The sequence below is a fragment of the Anomaloglossus baeobatrachus genome, chromosome 10 (genome assembly GCF_048569485.1).
Source record: "Anomaloglossus baeobatrachus isolate aAnoBae1 chromosome 10, aAnoBae1.hap1, whole genome shotgun sequence".
Lineage (NCBI taxonomy): Eukaryota > Metazoa > Chordata > Amphibia > Anura > Aromobatidae > Anomaloglossus > Anomaloglossus baeobatrachus.
This window is the reverse complement of record NC_134362.1, coordinates 209,692,785-209,718,224: the sequence shown is the minus strand read 5'-3', so window position 1 is coordinate 209,718,224 and position 25,440 is coordinate 209,692,785. Positions and strand designations below refer to the sequence as shown.

The 25,440-nt window shown below is 52.5% G+C and overlaps 1 protein-coding gene across 1 annotated transcript in view; it reads right to left on the bottom strand.

Annotated features, from left to right (window-relative positions):
• Positions 1–20,038, bottom strand: part of ZCCHC14 (zinc finger CCHC-type containing 14) — a 33,378-nt gene extending 13,340 nt beyond the window's left edge. The window contains exons 1-3 of the mRNA XM_075325301.1: positions 19,704–20,038; positions 10,347–11,095; positions 4,445–4,568 (exon numbers count right to left, since the gene is read on the bottom strand). Coding sequence (XP_075181416.1) covers positions 4,445–4,568; positions 10,347–10,919 — 697 coding nt within the window. The 5' untranslated portion in view covers positions 10,920–11,095; positions 19,704–20,038. The remainder of the gene's footprint in view (positions 1–4,444; positions 4,569–10,346; positions 11,096–19,703) is intronic.
• Between the last annotated feature and the right edge of the window lie 5,402 nt (positions 20,039–25,440).

Sequence of the window (25,440 nt, the reverse complement as noted above, 5' to 3'; positions counted from 1 at the left end):
GTTGTAAATGTTTCCATTCACTGACCAGAAGCAGAGATCTGAAAACGAAAAGCCACGTACAGTAAAAATGTGCAGAAAGCCTATGAAGAATTGTGTGTGGCGTCCCCCTGTATCAGACAGGGCTGGAGCCCCTCAGTCTGCGTTCTGTACGGGGGTCCCCATGCTCAGTGCCGACCCTGCGGTCCGGTCTTGGGGGTGTCGCAGTGTGACACTTTCCATACATCAGAGCTGTAATACCAGACACAACCTGTGGTCGGTGTGGCGCTGTGCGTGGAGAACAGACAGATCCACACTGCAAACATCCGGAATCGCCCCTGCGACCTCTCCGGTCTCCCCCGTCTGCTGAGCACAATCCCCTCCACAGACGGACCCTTCACCCGGATGTGGCGGAGGCCGCGGAGGTCCCCGGTGAGAGGGCAGAACACACGCTCTTTGTTTAATTGTTTATTCAGGAAAATACAGAAAAGCCGCGGAGATGACGGCACCGCAAACAGCCAGGAGCGGGGGGCTGCAGAGAGTCAGGGGCTCTGCCCCCCCATGGAGATATCCCCACCGTGTACAAAACCCTTCTGTTCCCTGTTATCAGCCAGGAGTCCGCGTACTGTCAGGATAGTGCAGCGTAGGTCTGGCATTCGGGCTCCTGGGAGAGCTGGGTGGAGGCTCTCGTGGGGCCGCAGCGGTTGGCACCCCGCTCTCCGCTCCTCTGGCCGCGCACTAGACATTTGCTGCATTTGCACTTTTCATTGTTGGGGTTTTTTTCTAGATGGAAAGCACAAGTGATCCAGACACAATGGTAACTCCAGAGAGGAGCAGAGACCCCGCACGTGAGCGCCCCCCCAGGCACGCAGCTCCGCCAGCAAAGAGCGCGGCGGCCACAGAAAACATCCAACGTCAGCAAAAGCAGATCAAAGAAAACCTCCGCTGTGCCGGCACATGGTTTCCGTACAGTACTCGGGGAGTGAAACGCTTCCATCTGCTGCAACGCCAGTGATGACTCATCCGCAGGACGGAGGCCGCGCCGCCAGATGTGATTATTCACAGAAATTCCACTCCGCCATTGTCTAGACCTCGGACGGGGAGAAGGGGCGCCTCTGCCCCCCTCGCTGCTGATCCCGGACTCTGCTCCAATATTGGCACGGGTAACGTCACACCTCTCCTGTGCCTACTGCTCTGACTTTCCATTCATGAACCAGCAAGCCCTGGATGAGCAGTTCTGCAGTGAATACGACACGTGTGGCGGCAATGTGTCCCCACCCAATTCCATCTCCGTCTCGTGCGGTACTGTCCAATGCGACCCCCGCTCCGCTCTCTTGTAGAGTCTTGTTCACCCAACTCGTACGGCCCCGATAACCCTCCCCCCAACTCATACAGCCCCATCCCCCTCCCATTTCATACAGCCCTGGCCCAGTCCCCCTCCTCCGTTTTGTACGACCCCAGCCTAGTCCCCGTCCCCCCATTTCACACGGCCCAGTCTCTTCCACCTCCGTTTCGTGCGGCCCAGTTCCCCCCGTTTCGTATGGCCCCCACCCCCCCCCTCGTTTCGTACGGCCCCATCCCCTACTCGTTTCTTACGGCCCCATCTCACCCCTCGTTTCGTACGTCCCCGTCCCCACCTCGTTTCGTGCGGCCCCATCTCCCCCTCGTTTCGTACGGTCTCGCCCCCCCCCCTCGTTTTGTACGGCCCCGTCCCCCCCTCGTTTCTTATGGCCCGCATTTCGTATGGCCCCGCCCCCCCCCTCGTTTCGTACTTCCCCATCCACCCCATCGTTTCGTACGACCCGTCCCCCATCGTTTCGTACGGCCCCGTCTCCCCCTCGTTTCGTACGGCCCCGTCTCTCCCCTCGTTTCGTACGGTCTCGCCCCCTCGTTTCGTACGGCCCGTCCCCCCCTCGTTTCTTATGGCCCCCCTCGTTTCGTACGGCCCCTTCCCCCTCTCGTTTCGTACTGCCCCATCCACCCCATAGATTCTTTTGGCCCCCCTCGTTTCGTACAGCCCCTGGCCCCCCTCGTTTCGTACAGCCCCTTCCCCCCCTCGTTTCGTATGGCCCCATCCCCCCCTCATTTCGTACAGCCCCTTCCCCCCCCTCGTTTCGTACGGCCCCCCCTCGTTTTGTATGGCCCCGTCCCACCCCCTCGTTTCGTACAGCCCCATCCTGCCCCCTCGTTTTGTACGGCCCCGTCTCTCCCCTCGTTTCGTACGGTCTCGCCCCCTCGTTTCGTACGGCCCCGTCCCCCCCTCGTTTCTTATGGCCCCCCTCGTTTCGTACGGCCCCTTCCCCCTCTCGTTTCGTACTGCCCCATCCACCCCATAGATTCTTATGGCCCCCCTAGTTTCGTACGGCCCCTTCCCCCCCTCGTTTCGTACGGCCCCATCCCCCCCCTCATTTCGTACAGCCCCTTCCCCCCCCTCGTTTCGTACGGCCCCCCCTCGTTTTGTATGGCCCCGTCCCACCCCCTCGTTTCGTACAGCCCCATCCCGCCCCCTCGTTTTGTACGGCCCCGGCGCCCCCCTCGTTTCGTACAGCCCCGGCGCCCCCCTCGTTTCGTACGGTCCCGTCCCCCCCCTCGTTTCGTACGATCCGTCCCCCCCTCGTTTTGTCGGCCCCGTCTCCCCCGTTTCGTACAGCCCCGTCCCCCCTCCCCTCGTACGCCCCCCCCCCCCCGTTTTGTATGGCCCCGTCTCACCCCCTCGTTTCGTACGGCCCCGGCGCCCCCCTCGTTTTGTACGGCCACGTCCCCTCCCCCCTCCCCTCGTACGGCCCCGGCCCCCCTCCCCTCGTACGGCCCCCCCGTTTTGTATGGCCCCGTCCCGCCCCCTCGTTTCGTACGGCCCCGGCGCCCCCCTCGTTTTGTACGGCAATGTCCCCTCCCCCCCTCGTTTCGTACGGCCACGTCCCCCCCCCCTCGTTTCGTACGGCCCCCCCTCGTTTCGTACGCCCCCCCCTCGTTTCGTACTGCCCCATCCCCCCACGTTTTGTACGCCCCCCCCCCCATCGTTTCGTACGGCCCTGCCCCCTCATTTCGTATGGCGCCGTCCCCCCCCCCCGTTTCGTACGGCCCCGTCCCGTGCAGCCACGTGTTGCATCTTATTGCCACACTTCCTGTTTACATTGTAAAGTTTGTGTTCTGCGGCCTGGAAGGAATCCCCCCCCCCCCCCAAACCCTGAACACAGCTGTAATTTCTATAAATGCAAAATCAGCGTAATGCTGGACAAATAACCAGGACAAAGTGGGAGGAAGCCGCGGGAACGTCGAAAAATGAGCATTTCCAGCAGAAATTGGACAGGCGTACGTCTGCTGGATCGGCTGCCTCGGTTCTCCACTTTGCACTGTACGGGGGGAGGGTGGGCCGGGGGTCTGTATGACACGGCTGGAGAAAAGAAACGTCAACTTTCAGCTTCATTCACACTTAAAGGGGCCCTCTAAGTGATGGGGGAACGACATTCGCTCCCTCCTCTATAGGGGCAGATGAAAGACAGATCGGAGGACCTGGTGCCCCGACACTGCTGATGTACTGGAGAGGCGACAGCTGCTTCACCCACCAGAATGGTATAAAGAGGGGGGGTCCAGCCTGGAATCCCCCATCATAGAGGGCTCGCTGCATGTGGCGACTGCTCCTGTATCACAGGGGGCAATGGCGTCCGTCCGGCAATCTGATCACTGATTATACAGAGCACCACTACTCCTTCCTCCGTGATGACAGTGGCTCAGGGCTCCCTCCAGCAGTGAGAGAGTTAACACGGCCACATAGATTAAGGGTCTGCGCAGCTGTCGGGCCCGCATGCCTTGGCTTGAATCTGCGATCTACGATAACGCGCTGCTCTGCGGAGATCAGATAACAGCGCCGAGAAACCCAGATCAGAAATAAGACCCGGAGACGTCCATGTGCAGCCGAGCCCGGGGGTGGGGGGGCAAGGAAGACCCCCCGGCCCATATTACACCCGGACACAGGCTGAATAACTCCGGGCTGTTCACATATCCGCTCCACTTCCAGCAGGGCCTAGAATTAGAGAAGGCCTAAAGCCCCCCGTATACATTACAGTGGGAGCCGGACCCCTCGATATCGGCAGGTGCGGCCCACATTGCACTAATCTGTATGCACTACTGAGGAATGTGACATCATTTCGGACCCCCGTCCCATCCGAACACGGACCTGATGGGACCAGGGCAGGACTGTGCTGAATATATGTCCGGCGATGGCGTCCCCCGAGTGTGAGCCTCACAGTACAACAAAAACAATCACAACCACCAAGAAAAATAATGTCCCGAGGCAACAAGAGAAGGAGGAAGACAAATGACAGCAGCAAGTCCAGACCTGGGCGATCCACGGCACGGGCGCGGCACGTTCCTGCGGTCCTGAGCACTGCCGAGCAGATCTCCTGGCGGGCACGGAGGCTGCGCAGGGACGGCTCCGTGCAGCGGCTCTCTGCGGCGATGCTCTTACCTTTGGAGTGCTTTCCGGAAGGCCTCTTGGGTGTGGGATCTTCTATGGAATGTGCGGAGGTGTGCAGTGCATTGGCTAGGCTGTTACCGATGCCACTGATCGGGAGCTCTGTCCTCGGGGTCATCTGTAAGGCAGAGCAGATACAGAATATCAGCCGATGGCATTAATATCATCCGCTGGCTGACAGGTTTATGAGGTTTAAGCTTTTCTAATGGGATTATTAAAGGGACTGTCCAATAAACAACAGGGGTTTTTTTGTAAAGGGGTTGTCTCATCTTCAGTAATGGGCAAAAGTGATTTTTATCTTAGAGTCTTCTCCATTTTCAAGACTGGAGAAATGTAATAATGCGGTGATATAAAGCTCATTGCCATGGATACCGGCCGCCGCTGCAGACTATGGTTTACCACTCTGCAGGAGGCTGGATGTGGCCAGTCTCCTGTGCTGCAGAGGCAACGTTACCTCTGCAAGCAGCATGGCAGAGGACCCAGCTCGGATCAAGTCACTGGCTGAACGGACAATCTTCAGGAGGCTGGATATGACCAGGTTCGGTGCCCCGCCAGTCTCCTGTGCTGCAGAGGCAATGTTACCTCTGCAAGCAGCATGGCAGGGGACCAGCTCGGATCAAGTCACTGGCTGAACGGACAATCTTCAGGAGGCTGGATGTGGCCAGGTTCGGTGCCCCGCCAGTCTCCTGTGCTGCAGAGGCAATGTTACCTCTGAAAGCAGCATGGCAGGGGACCCAGCTCGGATCAAGTCACTGGCTGAACGGACAGTCTTCAGGAGGCTGAATGTGGCCAGGTTTGGTGCCCAGCTAGTCTCATGTGCTGCAGAGGCAACGTTACCTCTGCAAGCAGCATGGCAGAGGACCTAGCTCGGATTAGGTCACTGGCTGAACGGACCATCTTCAGGAGGCTGGATGTGGCCAGGTTCGGTGCCCCGCCAGTCTCCTGTGCTGCAGAGGCAACGTTACCTCTGCAAGCAGCATGGCAGGGGACCAGCTCGGATCAGGTCACTGGCTGAACGGACAATCTTCAGGAGGCCGAGGAGCAAAGGAGAGGAGGCAAAACCCTTACAGGATTTGTATTAGAGACTTTTCAGTTTTATGTCAGGAGCTGTTACGTGATCTAAAGGCTTCCACTCAACACTTCTGTCTTTGTGCTCATTGAGTCCAAGGCATAAGCAACCTTTATCACCTATTCACAGGACAGATGGTGAATGTGCGGCTGCTGGGAGGAAGGGGGTCAGGCTACAGAGACCCTCACTGATCCCAAAAGTCATCCTCTGTGAATGGAGCATCTGCGGCCCCCACTACAGGCGGTGAAATTAGAAGCGAGTCCTCACTGCTCCATTCACACTGGGCATATCAGGATCAGTGAGGGTCCCACAGGTCAGACCCCCAGCGATCTTATAGTTGAAGTGAAATGTCCACAAGACAAGGAATGTATCTTTTTTTTTATCCAGAGGCTGAAAACTTTATTTAAGAGGACACAAAAGGTGGCGAGAGCAGATCTCGGGGGTCCCGCTGCCCTCCTGCCGCCCTGGTTTGATACAATGTAACAGTGCAGGGAAACCGTCCGTATCAGGTCCGATCTGCTTTGACTTGAGATCTTGATAACTTATATCACACTGAACCACTTCATGGTGGAGAGGGCACTAATACACACGTCCTAATAAGCCCCATTAGGTCCAGCAGTGATTTGGCTCATGGGGAAGTGGCGTGGACAGCGCAGGCGCACCGGCCGACAGTCACTGCCAGTCTTTCCACTCACATGTCAAGCGAGGGGGAGAAAAAAAAAAAAAGTATCAAGAGAATTCCCCGTGTATTGTCGGCCAGCTCTGCTATACCGGTGCTGCAGAGCGAGCGGCCATTGCTCCTTCATACCCGCGGGCACATTCCCCCAATGCTATGTATAGAAGGCTGCGTCTGACTGCCAAGCGACTGACATTTCCCTGACGAGCCTCCGGCACACACGGATCGTGGCCTCCTCTTTCACCAAGGTCAGCAGGTGGCACATAAGTGATCGCCGGCTCTGACAATCGCACAGGAATCCACCGCGGGTAACGCCAGTCACAGGCTGCGTCCTCGCATGACTTATGGGCTCATTCTGAACCCCTGTAAAAAAGGCCACCGTCTACGAGGAGGACGGCAAAAATCTGACTGACAGTGGCCGAATAACGTGTCCAACTGTGACAAAAAGGTGGCTGATCAGACAGCGACAGGCGACCACAGGGCCAGAGCAACAAGCAAAGGAGACATACAGGCAGGAACAGGCGACCACGGGGCCAGAGCAACAAGAAAAGGAGACATACAGGCAGGAACAGGCGACCACGGGGCCAGAGCAACAAGCAAAGGAGACATACAGGCAGGAACAGGCGACCACGGGGCCAGAGCAACAAGCAAAGGAGACATACAGGCAGGAACAGGCGACCACGGGGCCAGAGCAACAAGAAAAGGAGACATACAGGCAGGAACAGGCGACCATGGGGTCAGAGCAACAAGCAAAGGAGACATACAGGCAGGAACAGGCGACCATGGGGTCAGAGCAACAAGAAAAGGAGACATACAGGCAGGAACAGGCGACCACAGGGCCAGAGCAACAAGCAAAGGAGACATACAGGCAGGAACAGGCGACCACGGGGCCAGAGCAACAAGCAAAGAAGACATACAGGCAGGAACAGGCGACCATGGGGCCAGAGCAACAAGAAAAGGAGACATACAGGCAGGAACAGGCGACCACGGGGCCAGAGCAACAAGCAAAGGAGACATACAGGCAGGAACAGGCGACCACGGGGCCAGAGCAACAAGAAAAGGAGACATACAGGCAGGAACAGGCGACCACGGGGCCAGAGCAACAAGAAAAGGAGACATACAGGCAGGAACAGGCGACCATGGGGCCAGAGCAACAAGAAAAGGAGACATACAGGCAGGAACAGGCGACCACAGGGCCAGAGCAACAAGCAAAGGAGACATACAGGCAGGAACAGGCGACCACGGGGCCAGAGCAACAAGAAAAGGAGACATACAGGCAGGAACAGGCGACCACGGGGCCAGAGCAACAAGCAAAGGAGACATACAGGCAGGAACAGGCGACCACGGGGCCAGAGCAACAAGCAAAGGAGACATACAGGCAGGAACAGGCGACCACGGGGCCAGAGCAACAAGAAAAGGAGACATACAGGCAGGAACAGGCGACCATGGGGCCAGAGCAACAAGAAAAAGAGACATACAGGCAGGAACAGGCGACCACGGGGCCAGAGCAACAAGAAAAGGAGACATATAGGCAGGAACAGGCGACCACGGGGCCAGAGCAACAAGCAAAGGAGACATACAGGCAGGAACAGGCGACCACGGGGCCAGAGCAACAAGCAAAGGAGACATACAGGCAGGAACAGGCGACCATGGGGCCAGAGCAACAAGCAAAGGTGACATACAGGCAGGAACAGGCGACCATGGGGCCAGAGCAACAAGCAAAGGAGACAGGCAGGAACAGGCGACCAAGGGGCCAGAGCAACAAGCAAAGGAGACATACAGACAAGAACAGGCGACCATGGGGCCAGAGTAACAAGCAAAGGTGACATACAGGCAGGAACAGGCGACCATGGGGCCAGAGCAACAAGCAAAGGAGACATACAGGCAGGAACAGGTGATAATGGGGTCAGAGCAACAAGCAAAGGAGACAGGCAGGAACAGGCGACCATGGGGCCAGAGCAACAAGCAAAGGAGACAGACATACAGACAGGAACAGGCGACCATGGGGCCAGAGCAACAAGCAAAGGAGATATACAGGCAGGAACAGGCGACCATGGGGCCAGAGCAACGAGCAAAGGAGACAGGCAGGAACAGGCGACCATGGGGTCAGAGCAACAAGCAATGGAGACAGACATACAGGAACAGGCGACCATGGGGCCAGAGCAACAAGCAAAGGAGACATACAGACAGGAACAGGCGACCATGGGGCCAGAGCAACAAGCAAAGAAGACAGACATACAGGAACAGGCGACCATGGGGCCAGAGCAACAAGCAAAGGAGACAGGCAGGAACAGGCGACCATGGGGCCAGAGCAACAAGCAAAGGAGACATACAGACAGGAACAGGCGACCATGGGGCCAGAGCAACAAGCAAAGGAGACAGGCAGGAACAGGCGACCATGGGGCCAGAGCAACAAGCAAAGGAGACATACAGACAGGAACAGGCGACCATGGGGCCAGAGCAACAAGCAAAGGAGACATACAGGCAGGAACAGGCGACCACGGGGCCAGAGCAACAAGAAAAGGAGACATATAGGCAGGAACAGGCGACCACGGGGCCAGAGCAACAAGCAAAGGAGACATACAGGCAGGAACAGGCGACCACGGGGCCAGAGCAACAAGCAAAGGAGACATACAGGCAGGAACAGGCGACCATGGGGCCAGAGCAACAAGCAAAGGTGACATACAGGCAGGAACAGGCGACCATGGGGCCAGAGCAACAAGCAAAGGAGACAGGCAGGAACAGGCGACCAAGGGGCCAGAGCAACAAGCAAAGGAGACATACAGACAAGAACAGGCGACCATGGGGCCAGAGTAACAAGCAAAGGTGACATACAGGCAGGAACAGGCGACCATGGGGCCAGAGCAACAAGCAAAGGAGACATACAGGCAGGAACAGGTGATAATGGGGTCAGAGCAACAAGCAAAGGAGACAGGCAGGAACAGGCGACCATGGGGCCAGAGCAACAAGCAAAGGAGACAGACATACAGACAGGAACAGGCGACCATGGGGCCAGAGCAACAAGCAAAGGAGATATACAGGCAGGAACAGGCGACCATGGGGCCAGAGCAACGAGCAAAGGAGACAGGCAGGAACAGGCGACCATGGGGTCAGAGCAACAAGCAATGGAGACAGACATACAGGAACAGGCGACCATGGGGCCAGAGCAACAAGCAAAGGAGACATACAGACAGGAACAGGCGACCATGGGGCCAGAGCAACAAGCAAAGAAGACAGACATACAGGAACAGGCGACCATGGGGCCAGAGCAACAAGCAAAGGAGACAGGCAGGAACAGGCGACCATGGGGCCAGAGCAACAAGCAAAGGAGACATACAGACAGGAACAGGCGACCATGGGGCCAGAGCAACAAGCAAAGGAGACATACAGGCAGGGACAGGCGACCATGGGGCCAGAGCAACAAGCAAAGAAGACATACAGGCAGGAACAGGCGACCATGGGGCTAGAGCAACAAGCAAAGGTAACATACAGGCAGGAACAGGCGACCATGGGGCCACAGTAACAAGCAAAGGTGACATACAGGCAGGAACAGGCGATCATGGGGCCAGAGTAACAAGCAAAGTAGACATACAGACAGGGACAGGTGACCAAGGGGCCAGAGCAACAAGCAAAGGAGATAGACAGGCAGGGACAGGCAACCATGAGGCTAGAGCAACAATCATAAAAGAAGAAAGACAGGCAGAAACAGGTGACCATGAGGTCAGAGGAAAAAGCAACAAAGGAGACAGGCAGGCGACCATGGGGTCAGAGCAACAAACAGTAAAGGAGATAGACAGGCAGGAACAGGCGTCCAGGGGGCCAAAGCAACAGCCGAAAAGGAGACAGGCAGAAACAGGCAACCATGGGGCCAGAGCAACAAGCAAAGGAGACAGGCAGAGGCAGCCAGAGAAACAGGTGGCCAAGAGGACAGGCAGACAGAAAGAGGAGGCAAGGGTAACAGAGCAACAGGTGGTCAAGAGAAAGGCAGGCAGGATAAAGTAGTGATAGGGATAGAGCCGCTAGAATGACAGGCGACCAAGGGGAAAGGACAGGCACGCAGGAACAGTCAGAATGTCAGGCATCAAACCATGGAAAAAAAAGAGGAAACGTTGGCCAAGAGGACAGAGACAGAAGGCCAAGTAGGCAGTTACCTTGATGCAGCCCTTGCTGCTGCTGCTGACAGTGGTGGTGGTAGCGGTGGGCACAGTCGGGGGTCCGGCGCTGGTACTGTGCCTCCCCTGGATGTGGGCCAGCTCTTTGCGCAGCAATTGTTTTTGATGGAAGCTGAAGGCTGGGTGGTTGGTGGCCATGGTAAAAAGCAGCAGGAACTCATCTCCGGTGCGGCCCTCATTGAGCTGCAGGCCCAGGTTGTTAATGATGGAGTCTATGTGGGTGAGGGTCCGGCACAGCACGCCTGCTGCCTCTCGGTTGTCAGAGGCCAGCAGCGCCAGGGACACCAGCAGCTTGCTGCGCACCACTTCATCCGCCAGATTGGTGAGGCTGCCCAGGTCGGCTGAATTGTTGGCCTTGATCTCAGAGTCCCGCAGAGAGTGGTAGTCTTTGCGGGCCAGGTCCTCCAGGCACGAGCCCAAGAAACGCAGCTCCAGCGGGAGACAAAGGTCCAGAAGGCCACACAGGAACTCAATGCGCTGGGAGGAGGAGAGCTCGGAGAACCAGCGGTACACGCCATCCCGCTGCAAGGGGCAGCGCTGCTTCTCCACCATGGTGTCCCGCACACACTTGGCGGCTGAGGCTGCGCTCTCTGAGATACACGTAGATGCCGCCTCCTGGACCGGTTCAGCCCACCACCTCCTCTGGGGCTGTACGCGGACTCTGGGGGGAGCTCTCACCAGGACGGCTCCAACTGATGCATCCTCCACTCACCAAGCCGCAATGACACCTGGAGAGACAAAGACGGGTATATACCATACTATAACACCATACTATAACACCATGCTATAACACCATGCTATAACACCATGCTATAACACCATGCTATAACACCATGCTATAACACCATACTATAACACCATACTATAACACCATACTATAACACCATACTATAACACCATACTATAACACCATACTATAACACCATACTATAACACCATACTATAACACCATACTATAACACCATGCTATAACACCATACTATAACACCATACTATAACACCATACTATAACACCATACTATAACACCATACTATAACACCATACTATAACACCATACTATAACACCATACTATAACACCATACTATAACACCATACTATAACACCATACTATAACACCATACTATAACACCATGCTATAACACCATGCTATAACACCATGCTATAACACCATACTATAACACCATACTATAACACCATGCTATAACACCATGCTATAACACCATACTATAACACCATACTATAACACCATACTATAACACCATACTATAACACCATACTATAACACCATACTATAACACCATACTATAACACCATACTATAACACCATACTATAACACCATACTATAATACCATACTCCAGAACCAGTAATAAGACACAAGAGGAAGGGGGGCACAGAGGAGAGAGGGATACTGGGGGGGTATATATACAGAGGAGAGGGATACTGGGGGGGTATATATACAGAGGAGAGGGATACTGGAGGGGGGACACAGAGGAGAGGGATACTGGGGGGATACGCAAAAGAGAGGGATACTGGAGGAGGATACATAGAAGAGAGGGATACTGGAGGGGGATACATAGAATAGAGGGATACGGGAGGGGATACGCAGAAGAGAGGGATACGGGAGGGGGATACATAGAATAGAGGGATACGGGAGTGGGATACGCAGAAGAGAGGGATACGGGAGTGGGATACGCAGAAGAGAGGGATACGGGAGTGGGATACGCAGAAGAGAGGGATACGGCAGTGAGATACGCAGAAGAGAGGGATACGGGAGGGGGATACGCAGAAGAGAGGGACACTGGAGGGGGACACACAAGAGACATGCTTGGTAATACATAACAATGTCCCTCTGTAAATTAGACTAATGTGTGACTGCTGCCTTCCACTTTCCTGTGGTTACTGATCTCATTGTTTTTTATCATTTAGAGAACAGGGTGTATTCTCCTATATCACTGACCTGCTCGCAGCTATCAGCCACAGACTCTGTATACCTAATAACTATACATGTTATCACAATCACGGCGGTCACTAGATGTGACATCACTATAGTCAGGGGATCACACTGTACACTATTACCTTGTATAATACAATGCATCACCCTAAACATTACATTGTACACTGCTTTGCTTTAAAGTGAATCTGTCACCAGTTTTTTGCTATGTGATCGGACAGCAGCATAATGTAGAGACAGAGAGCCTGATTCCAGCGATGTGTCACTTACTGAGCTGTTTGCTGTAATTTTGATAAAATCAGTGTTTTTGTTGAGGCAGATCTAGCAGATATTTGAATATGGATCTCTATAGATCCTCCCCCACCACTGATTGACAGCTTTCTGTGTACACGGTATATTAGCAGACAGCAGCCAATCAGTAGTGGGTGCAGGGTTAAGCAGAGCTCATGAATATGCTGGACTACCTGGCGGCACGCCAAGAAGTCCTATAATGATTATTTCCTCCTGATTAAACAGTGATTTTATCAAAACTATACTAAGCAGTCCAGTAAGTGACACATCACTGGAATCAGGATCTCTGCCCCTACATTATGCTGCTCTGAGATTAGGTGGCAAAAGTCAGGTGACAGGTTGCTTGTAAAAATTACACTATATCACCTTGTAAAAAAAAAAAGTGGAAATAAAGAAAACAAGTAAAGCAAGCGAGCAATACTTACCAGTCTCCAGCGAGTCTGTAACTGCTCCCGCGGCAGCTCCTTCTACTTCTGGGGCCGCTCATTAGCCTCATGAATATTCACTGCTGTCAACCACTTACCAGTGTCTGTGATTGGTTGCAGTCAGACGCGCCTCCATTATGAGTTATGAGTGGCAGCATGTCTGATGCTATGAGCGTCTACCGTGGTATTAAAGTAAATAAATTAAAAAAATTGGTGTAGGGTCCCCCATGTTTTGATACCCAGCAGAGATAAAGCCCATGGCTACAGGCTGCAGCCCCGATGTATCAAAATAATAGGAACCACATGCAGCTTTTTTTTACATTATTAAAATAACTAATTTATTTAAAAAAAAAAAAACAGTGTGCAATCCCCCCCAATTTTGATACCCATCCAAGATAAAACCCGACAGCTGAGGGCTGGTATTCTCAGTCTGGGGAGACCCATACTTATTGCCCCCCTGCCTAAAAATAGAAGCCTGCAGCCGCCCAGGATTGTTGCTTTGATTATGTGTGACAATCCCATTACTTTACCCGGCTCTTCCCAATTGCCCTGGTGCAGTGAGAAGCGTGTTGCTAAGGGGTTAATAGCAGCTGGCACAAAATGCCCTAGATTAGTGATGGGAAGGATCTACGAGACCCCCCCATTACTAATCTGTAAGTGAAAAAAATAACATCGAATAAATCATTTACTTAAAGACAAAAAAGCCTCCTGTTTCACTGCTTTAACCCCCAAAGCACCCCTGCAGGCCCGACGTAATCCACATGAGGCCCCACAAAGATCCCAGCTCTGCTACATGTGAAGTCACAGCGTGTGATCATGGAACATGACCACCCACTGTAGACTAAAGGCAGAGAGTGAGTCACAATGAGCGATAACTTCACTCAGGTAAGGTGCGGCCACAGCTGGAGGTTCCCACAGCCCTCCACCTGTGACCGCAGGTGGGTGAGGTCACTGAGTTCATTGGCGTCTCCTGAGGTCAGGTTACCTGCAGTCACAGGTGGAGGGCTGTGGGAGCTTCCAGCTGTATCCCCAAGTAATCAGAGTGATGTCACCGGTCATTGAAGCTCACTTTCTGCCTCAGGTCCACAGCGGGAATTCATGTTTCATGATTGCGCGCTGTCACTTCAGATGTAGCAGATATGGGATCGTCGTGGGACCTCGTATGGATTATGTCGGATGTGCAGGGGTGTTTTGGGGTTAAGTGCTGAAAGAGGGTGCTTTTTGGCTTTTATTTCAAATAAAGGATTTCTTCTATGTTTGTGTTAAAATTTGTTTTCACTTACAGATAACAATCGGGGAGGGGGGGGGTGTCTCATAGAGGATCACTAATTTAGGGCTTAACCACTTATTACCCAGCTTGCTACTGCACCAAGGCAATTGGGAAGAGCCGGTTAAAGTTCTGGGATTGTCGCATCTAATGGATGTGACAATCCTGGATGGCTACTGGCTGCTATGTTTAGGCTGGGGGGCCCAATAAGATGGGTCTCCCCAACCTAAGAATAGCAGCCTCCAGTTGACGGGCTTTATCTTAGCTGGGTATCAAAATTGGTGGGGACTGCACACCAGTTTAAGTTACTTATTTAAATAATTTTAAAAAAAAAAAAGTCACATGCGGTTCCTAATATTTTTCAACACAGCAAAGATAAGAGCACGGCTGGGGGCTTAGGCCTGTAGGCATGGGTTTTAGTTGTGCTGGGTATCATAATATGTGGGGACCATATGCTATTTTTATTTATTTTTATTGTATAATGGACCCACAGACAGTCTGTGATTGGAAGCCGTCAGACACTCTGTCACAAAGGGTGGGGGCGCTGTCTGATTGCAACCAATCACAGACGTCGGTGGGGGGAGAACGCAGTGAATATGCATGAGGCTAATGAGTGGCCCCGGAAGTAGAATGATAGGTCAGGAGTTACAGCTGCACTGGAGACTCGATAAGTATGAAGCACCTGCTCCTATCCCTTCTACCACCATTTTTAAGTGCCGGATTCTGGTTCCCATAGAGTTATATGGTGACAGTTTTGGGCCAGAACCGTTTTTTTTTTACTAACTCAGTTGGACCCGCCAATCCAGGGTGTCTGCGGGTTCACCCATCACTAGGGTGAAAAACCAAGACAAAACCCCTGAAAAGAATGGACATGCTCATTCTTTAAAAAAATGCATCAAAAACCAAGGAGAGTGACAAAAACGCCAGGAAAAAACTGCAAGTGTGTGTGCATGCGTGTGTAGATTTCTGGAATCTCAGACTTTGCTGGGAAGCCAGAGACTTATTGGCATGGGTTTGCATAAAACCAATGCAACAACCATGCAAACAAAAATGTCCTGTGTTTAGCCTTACACTGAACACTACATTACACTGCATATTACACTATCACCCTGCATATGGGCCTTCATCACTTTATTACACTGTACACTCCATCACAATATATATTACACTGTACATTACAATATATATTACACTGTACCCTGCATCAGCTTGATTATTGGCCTGCACACTATCACCTGTATATTACATTACACTATAACACACTCTCCTCCTGTAGACTGTGAGCCCTCGTGGGCAGGGTCCTCTCTCCTCCTGTAGACTGTGATCCCTCGTGGGCAGGGTCCTCTCTCCTCCTATAGACTGTGAGCCCTCGCGGGCAGGGTCCTCTCTCCTCCTGTAGACTGTGAGCCCTCGCGGGCAGGGTCCTCTCTCCTCCTGTAGACTGTGAGCCCTCGTGGGCAGGGACCTCTCTCCTCCTGTAGACTGTGAGCCCTCGTGGGCAGGGACCTCTCTCCTCCTGTAGACTGTGAGCCCTCGTGGGCAGGGTCCTCTCTCCTCCTATAGACTGTGAGCCCTCGCGGGCAGGGTCCTCTCTCCTCCTGTAGACTGTGAGCCCTCGTGGGCAGGGTCCTCTCTCCTCCTGTAGACTGTGAGCCCTCGTGGGCAGGGACCTCTCTCCTCCTGTAGACTGTGAGCCCTCGTGGGCAGGGACCTCTCTCCTCCTGTAGACTGTGAGCCCTCGTGGGCAGGGTCCTCTCTCCTCCTGTAGACTGTGAGCCCTTGTGGGCAGGGACCTCTCTCCTCCTGTAGACTGTGAGCCCTCGTGGGCAGGGACCTCTCTCCTCCTGTAGACTGTGAGCCCTCGTGGGCAGGGACCTCTCTCCTCCTGTAGACTGTGAGCCCTCGTGGGCAGGGTCCTCTCTCCTCCTGTAGACTGTGAGCCCTCGTGGGCAGGGTCCTCTCTCCTCCTGTAGACTGTGAGCCCTCGTGGGCAGGGTCCTCTCTCCTCCTGTAGACTGTGAGCCCTCGTGGGCAGGGTCCTCTCTCCTCCTGTAGACTGTGAGCCCTCGTGGGCAGGGACCTCTCTCCTCCTGTAGACTGTGAGCCCTCGTGGGCAGGGACCTCTCTCCTCCTGTAGACTGTGAGCCCTCGTGGGCAGGGACCTCTCTCCTCCTGTACTAGTCTGTGCCTTTTATTGTTTATGATTACGTATTGTACTTGTCCATGCTATGTATACCCCTTTTCACATGTAAAGCACCATGGAATAAATGGCGCTTTAATAATAATAAATAATGTTACCTTACATTATACACACACACTATATCACCGTACATTATATCACCGTACATTATATCACCGCACATTATACACCTGATATCACCATACATTATACACACATCGTACAATATACACATGCAGGATATAACAATATCGCCATGATACTTATAACTCCATGGAGGCCACAAATGGGGACCCCCTAGGGCAAGAGCCTACTCCAAATAGCATACAAGATAGGAGGACAAAGGAGATCGGGCAACGACGTGCACATAAAAATTCAATTTTATTAGATAAAATCATGTGAAGACAACTAGTACAAAAGACATATAAAAAGACAAGTCATACCAGGATGAGGAACAATTGGAAAAAGTGGTAAAAATAAGTGGGCAGATCAATGCCACACAGCCTGCCCAAATGCTGTACAGGGGTAGGTATAAGAGGGCGTCACACTCCACAGTTATATGGCGTGGTGATAAAATACTAAAGTGACGGGCTCATGGAGAGAAAACAATAGCAGGCATACAGTGGCGAGCTATGTGTTAGAGTCTTGAGTGTAAAAGACTAATGTTAAGATATATTATCTCCATATAGGCACATCCAAACAGTAATGGCACCACGTCGCAGGGGCACTCAGGCTAGGACATGAGGGAATAAGTATCCCAGCATAAATGTACGCAGAAGGATATGTCCCAGCATGGGTGACCCAGCTATCAGAACAACACAGGGAGCGTGAACAATACCTGAAGTGTAGCAGGGCAGGTTGTGGGGATGAAAAGCCTCCTTGACAGCTGTTTCGCCTATGGCTTTATCGAAAGGAGGTAAAGCCATAGGCGAAACAGCTGTCAAGGAGGCTTTTCATCCCCACAACCTGCCCTGCTACACTTCAGGTATTGTTCACGCTCCCTGTGTTGTTCTGATAGCTGGGTCACCCATGCTGGGACATATCCTTCTGCGTACATTTATGCTGGGATACTTATTCCCTCATGTCCTAGCCTGAGTGCCCCTGCGACGTGGTGCCATTACTGTTTGGATGTGCCTATATGGAGATAATATATCTTAACATTAGTCTTTTACACTCAAGACTCTAACACATAGCTCGCCACTGTATGCCTGCTATTGTTTTCTCTCCATGAGCCCGTCACTTTAGTATTTTATCACCACGCCATATAACTGTGGAGTGTGACGCCCTCTTATACCTACCCCTGTACAGCATTTGGGCAGGCTGTGTGGCATTGATCTGCCCACTTATTTTTACCACTTTTTCCAATTGTTCCTCATCCTGGTATGACTTGTCTTTTTATATGTCTTTTGTACTAGTTGTCTTCACATGATTTTATCTAATAAAATTGAATTTTTATGTGCACGTCGTTGCCCGATCTCCTTTGTCCTCCTATCTTGTGTGTAATATACACATGCAGTACAATACATATCATACATTACTACTACACATATCACACATTATTGTTATTGAAACGATCTCCCCCGTACCGCACGCAATCTCCCCCGTACCGCACGCAATCTCCCCCGTACAGCACGCAATCTCCCCCGTACAGCACGCAATCTCCCCCGTACCGCACGCAATCTCCCCCGTACAGCACGCAATCTCCCCCGTACCGCACGCAATCTCCCCCGTACCGCACGCAATCTCCCCCGTACCGCACGCAATCTCCCCCGTACCGCACGCAATCTCCCCCGTACAGCACGCAATCTCCCCCGTACCGCACGCAATCTCCCCCGTACCGCACGCAATCTCCCCCGTACCGCACGCAATCTCCCCCGTACCGCACGCAATCTCCCCCGTACCGCACGCAATCTCCCCCGTACCGCACGCAATCTCCCCCGTACAGCACGCAATCTCCCCCGTACAGCACGCAATCTCCCCCGTGTCGCACGCAATCTCCCCCGTGTCGCACGCAATCTCCCCCGTGTCGCACGCAATCTCCCCCGTGTCGCACGCAATCTCCCCCGTGTCGCACACAATCTAACGTATCGCACACAATCTAACGTATCGCACACAATCTAACGTATCGCACACAATCTAACGTATGGCACACAATCTAACGTATGGCACACAATCTAACGTATGGCACACAATCTAACGTATCACACACAATCTAACGTATCACACACAATCTAACGTATCGCGCGCAATCTAACGTATCGCGCGCAATCTAACGTATCGCGCGCAATCTAACGTATGGCACACAATCTAACGTATGGCACGCAATCTAACGTATGGCACGCAATCTAACGTATGGCACGCAATCTAACGTATGGCACGCAATCTAACGTATGGCACGCAATCTAACGTATGGCACACAATCTAACGTATGGCACACAATCTAACGTATGGCACACAATCTAACGTATGGCACACAATCTAACGTATGGCACACAATCTAACGTATGGCACACAATCTAACGTATCGCGCACAATCTAACGTATGGCGCACAATCTAACGTATGGCACACAATCTAACGTATCGCACACAATCTAACGTATGGCACACAATCTAACGTATGGCGCACAATCTAACGTATGGCGCACAATCTAACGTATGGCGCACAATCTAACGTATGGCGCACAATCTAACGTATCGCGCACAATCTAACGTATCGCGCACAATCTAACGTATCGCGCACAATCTAACGTATGGCACACAATCTAACGTATGGCACACAATCTAACGTATCGCGCACAATCTAACGTATGGCACACAATCTAACGTATCGCACGCAATCTAACGTATCGCACGCAATCTAACGTATCGCACACGATCTAACGTATGGCGCACAATCTAACGTATCGCGCACAATCTAACGTATCGCGCACAATCTAACGTATCGCGCACAATCTAACGTATGGCACACAATCTAACGTATGGCACACAATCTAACGTATGGCACACAATCTAACGTATGGCACACAATCTAACGTATCACACACAATCTAACGTATCACACACAATCTAACGTATGGCACACAATCTAACGTATCACACACAATCTAACGTATGGCACACAATCTAACGTATCGCACACAATCTAACGTATCGCACGCAATCTAACGTATCGCACACGATCTCCCGCAGATGTGGACACTTCTCCGGCTGTCACTCACCGGGAGCCTCCGGGGCGGGGCCTATCGTGACAGGGATGTAATAGGTCAGCAGCTGTCACGACAGTGCCGGCCTCCCGGTGCTCGGACGCTCCTCCCGGCCACCGGTGCAGCGCTGCCCGCCCTCTCCCGGCCGGTGTCCGTCCGGATGACCGTGTGAGGAGGAGACACAACCAGCACCGCCGGCGGCTGACGAGCCCGCTGCCCAGGAACACGGCCTTCCGTCCGTCCTGTCCGGGCTCCGGCGTCCCCGGGGCTTCCGTTTCTCGCCGTTATGTCACCGTCAAACACAAACCGTTAGAAGTGAACGGCTGGCGCCCCAGCGCTAACACGATGACCCGCCCGCGGCCCGCTATGCCAAGCCACGCCATTGGCTGACTGCTAAGTGAGAACCGCCCACATAGTGAAAGTGCAAGCTCTGATTGGTCGATATCTTCTGTCACTCTTCTCACCTCTGACTAGAAGGAGAGGAAAAAAAAGCGCTGTCGTGGATGGTGGAGGCTGCCTGTCAATCACAGTGGGCGGGCTCTGTCGGGTCCCCGCCCCTTTACTCATCACCTATTGGTGTAAGGTGCTGCTAATCAAATAGAAGGCTGGAGAGGATGAAACCATTGATTGCATAGCGGGGGGGTGGGTGGAAATTAATGGTTGTAAAAACGCTGCAAATGGAGAAGCACGAGCTAAACTAATGAAATCAGGGGCCAGAAAGTGTGATGAGAGCGGGCGTGGGGCTGAGAACGCCTGAGTAATGGTGGCGCCCCCCGTCACCTGACATGGCCTCTTCCCACCTCAGGAGCAGGAGGTGGGGACTCCAGATGTGGGATGTGCAGCTCTCCCAGCATGCACCGGGGCTCAGGGCATAATGGGACTTGTAGTCCTCCAGGGCTCTGGTTACACAGCTTATGCTAAAATATTCAACTGTCATCATTGTCCAATGTGGATGGGATCATTGTAAAGAGATTTACAAATCATCCTGCACGGAATCTAAATTATGCCTAAAGTGTCCGCTGGGCGTGTCCATTCAGCAAAGTGTCCGCTGGGTGTGTCCATCCAGCAAAGTGTCCGCTGGGCGTGTCCATCCAGCAAAGTGTCCGCTGGGCGTGTCCATCCAGCAAAGTGTCCGCTGGGCGTGTCCATCCAGCAAAGTGTCCGCTGGACGTGTCCATCCAGCAAAGTGTCCGCTGGGCGTGTCCATCCAGCAAAGTGTCCGCTGGGCGTGTCCATCCAGCAAAGTGTCCGCTGGGCGTGTCCATCCAGCAAAGTGTCCGCTGGGCGTGTCCATCCAGCAAAGTGTCCGCTGGGCGTGTCCATCCAGCAAAATGTCCGCTGGGTGTGTCCATACGGAAAAGTGTCCATTGGGCGTGTCCATACGGAAAAGTGTCCGCTGGGGGTATCCACACAGGGAAGTGTCCGCTGGGAGTATCCACACAGGGAAGTGTCCGCCGGGGGTATCCACACAGGGAAGTGTCCGCCGGGGGTATCCACACGGAAGTGTCCGCCGGGGGTATCCACACAGAAGTGTCCGCCGGGCGTATCCACACGGAAGTGTCCGCCGGGGGTATCCACACAGGGAAGTGTCCGCTGGGGGTATCCACACAGGGAAGTGTCCGCTGGGGGTATCCACACAGGGAAGTGTCCGCTGGGGGTTTCCACACAGGGAAGTGTCCGCTGGGGGTATCCACACAGGGAAGAGTCCACTGGGGGTGTCCACACTGGGAAGTGTCCGCTCAGGGTATCCACACAGGGAAGTGTCCGCTGGGGGTATCCACACAGGGAAGTGTCCGCTGGGGGTATCCACACGGAAGTGTCAGCTGGGGGTATCCACACAGGGAAGTGTCAGCTGGGGGTATCCACACGGAAGTGTCCGCTGGGGGTATCCACACACGGAAGTGTCAGCTGACCGTATCCACACAGTGAAGTGTCAGCTGGGGGTGTTCACACAGGGAAGTGTCCGCTGGGCGTGCCCACACAGGGAAGTGTCCGCTGGGGGTATCCACACAGGGAAGTGTCAGCTGAGCGTATCCACACAGGGAAGTGTCAGCTGGGGGTGTCCACACAGGGAAGTGTCCGCTGGGCGTGCCCACACAGGGAAGTGTCCGCTGGGGGTATCCACACAGGGAAGTGTCCGCTGGGGGTATCTACACAGGGAAGTTGCAGCTGGGGGTATCCACACAGGGAAGGGTCAGCTGGGGGTATCCACACAGGGAAGTGTCAGCTGGGGGTATCCACACAGGAAGTGTCAGCTGGGCGTATCTACACAGGAAGTGTCAGCTGGGCGTATCTACACAGGAAGTGTCAGCTGGGCGTATCCACACAGGGAAGTGTCAGCTGGGCGTATCCACACAGGGAAGTGTCAGCTGGGCGTATCCACACAGGGAAGTGTCAGCTGGGCGTATCCACACAGGGAAGTGTCAGCTGGGCGTATCCACACAGGGAAGTGTCAGCTGAGGGTATCTACACAGGGAAGTTGCAGCTGGGGGTATCCACACAGGGAAGTGTCAGCTGGGCGTATCCACACAGGGAAGTGTCAGCTGGAGGTATCCACACAGGAAGTGTCAGCTGGGCGTATACACACAGGGAAGTGCCAGCTGGGCGTATCCACACAGGGAAGTGTCCGCTGGGCGTATCCACACAGGGAAGTGTCAGCTGGGCGTATCCACACAGGGAAGTGTCAGCTGGGCGTATCCACACAGGGAAGTGTCAGCTGAGGGTATCCACACAGGGAAGTGTCCGCTGGGCTTATCCAGATCATTCCTGCTGACTGCTTGTCCTTTATAACAAAATGATTGTGCTCTTGGCTTATTTCAGCGTCCTGAAGCCTCTATTGGAATGGATTGAATCACACAGTTTGTAGGACCTGAGAATGAAACGTACGTGGGGGCCAGAAAGTCGGCCATCACTTACTATGGTGGGAATACCCCTTTAATGTTGTGTAACTGTAACATCTAATCACAATATGATGCAAATCATCAATGCTTTCTGCAACAAAATCCTCTTTTTAATACATAATGCAATATAATACGCGGCAAAAAACACTGCATGTGAGTATACTCCAATATCTTCCTATGGTGTTTTGTGCATTTTTGGAGCAGAAACTGAGCAAAAGCTTATTCAAATGCTATTTGTACATGGATCTTTTTGCAGAGTTTTCGGAGCAAACGTTTTTGAGATTTGGAGGGTTTTTTATATATATATTTTTTACATTTTTGCAGTGGAAACATGGCTACAACCACATCATATTGATACACCCCATATGATAAAAGAAAACAAGTTACTTTCTGAGGAGTGGAAGAATCGCCTGGTTGCTAAGGGCAACTTCCCCACAGGGTTCAATGATGAGGTATAGATACTATAGATGAGATATAGATAATATAGAGATGGTGGATCTGAGCAATATGGCCGCCATGCCTAGTGATGTCACTGTACATTCTTCTTGCCCTCTGAGAGATTTTATAGGTCATAGCAACCAATCACTGCTCAGCTTTCACTTTACCGGAGCAGAATATGAAATGAAAGCTGTTCTGTGATTGGTTGCTACGGGCAACAAAGACAGCGCCTCTGCTCCATGAGGCTACTTGTAGGCCCAGTATAGCTGTACATGAGCGAAGTGAGAAGTGGGGCGCATTTAGTATGTGTATAGCTGCTCACCTATTAGACAGGTGCTTTATAGAAGGCCATTATTACTGTCATTTTATAGGGTGCTCATGAAGAATAGGCCTGACTGTAGGGTGCTCCCAGTATACCTCAGGTCCTAAGGGATGTTCCCAGTCTACAGGAGATCTTGTGAGGTGTTCCCAGTATACGGAGGGTCTTGTGGGGTGTTCCCAGTTTACAGCAGGTCTTGTGAGGTATTCCCAGTATACAGCATGCCTTGTGAGGTATTCCCAGTATAGAGCAGGTCTTGTGAGGTATTCCCAGTATACAGCATGTCTTGTGAGGTATTCCCAGTATACAGCATGTCTTGTGAGGTATTCCCAGTATACAGCAGGTCTTGTGAGGTATTCCCAGTATACAGCATGTCTTGTGAGGTATTCCCAGTATACAGCAGGTCTTGTGAGGTATTCCCAGTATACAGCATGTCTTGTGAGGTATTCCCAGTATACAGCAGGTCTTGTGAGGTATTCTCAGAATACAGCAGGTCTTGTGAGGTGTTCCCAGTATACAGCAGGTCTTGTGAGGTGTTCCCAGTATACAGCAGGTCTTGTGAGGTATTCCCAGTATATAGCAGGTCTTGTGAGGTATTCCCAGTATACAGCAGGTCTTGTGAGGTATTCCCAGTATAGAGCAGGTCTTGTGAGGTATTCCCAGTATAGAGCAGGTCTTGTGAGGTATTCCCAGTATACAGCAGGTCTTGTGAGGTATTCCCAGTATAGAGCAGTTCTTGTGAGGTATTCCCAGTATACAGCAGGTCTTGTGAGGTATTCCCAGTATAGAGCAGGTCTTGTGAGGTATTCTCAGTATACAGCAGGTCTTGTGAGGTGTTCCCAGTATACAGCAGGTCTTGTGAGGTGTTCCCAGTATACAGCAGGTCTTGTGAGGTGTTCCCAGTATATAGCAGGTCTTGTGAGGTATTCCCAGTATATAGCAGGTCTTGTGAGGTATTCCCAGTATACAGCATGTCTTGTGAGGTATTCTCAGTATACAGCAGGTCTTGTGAGGTGTTCCCAGTATACAGCAGGTCTTGTGAGGTATTCCCAGTATACAGCAGGTCTTGTGAGGTATTCCCAGTATAGAGCAGGTCTTGTGAGGTATTCCCAGTATATAGCAGGTCTTGTGAAGTATTCTCAGTATACAGCAGGTCTTGTGAGGTGTTCCCAGTATACAGCAGGTCTTGTGAGGTGTTCCCAGTATACAGCAGGTCTTGTGAGGTGTTCCCAGTATACAGCAGGTCTTGTGAGGTGTTCCCAGTATATAGCAGGTCTTGTGAGGTATTCCCAGTATATAGCAGGTCTTGTGAGGTATTCCCAGTATAGAGCAGTTCTTGTGAGGTATTCCCAGTATACAGCAGGTCTTGTGAGGTATTCCGAGTATAGAGCAGGTCTTGTGAGGTATTCTCAGTATACAGCAGGTCTTGTGAGGTGTTCCCAGTATACAGCAGGTCTTGTGAGGTGTTCCCAGTATACAGCAGGTCTTGTGAGGTGTTCCCAGTATATAGCAGGTCTTGTGAGGTATTCCCAGTATATAGCAGGTCTTGTGAGGTATTCCCAGTATACAGCAGGTCTTGTGAGGTATTCCCAGTATAGAGCAGGTCTTGTGAGGTATTCCCAGTATAGAGCAGGTCTTGTGAGGTATTCCCAGTATACAGCAGGTCTTGTGAGGTATTCCCAGTATAGAGCAGTTCTTGTGAGGTATTCCCAGTATACAGCAGGTCTTGTGAGGTATTCCCAGTATAGAGCAGGTCTTGTGAGGTATTCTCAGTATACAGCAGGTCTTGTGAGGTGTTCCCAGTATACAGCAGGTCTTGTGAGGTGTTCCCAGTATATAGCAGGTCTTGTGAGGTATTCCCAGTATATAGCAGGTCTTGTGAGGTATTCCCAGTATACAGCATGTCTTGTGAGGTATTCTCAGTATACAGCAGGTCTTGTGAGGTGTTCCCAGTATACAGCAGGTCTTGTGAGGTATTCCCAGTATACAGCAGGTCTTGTGAGGTATTCCCAGTATAGAGCAGGTCTTGTGAGGTATTCCCAGTATATAGCAGGTCTTGTGAAGTATTCTCAGTATACAGCAGGTCTTGTGAGGT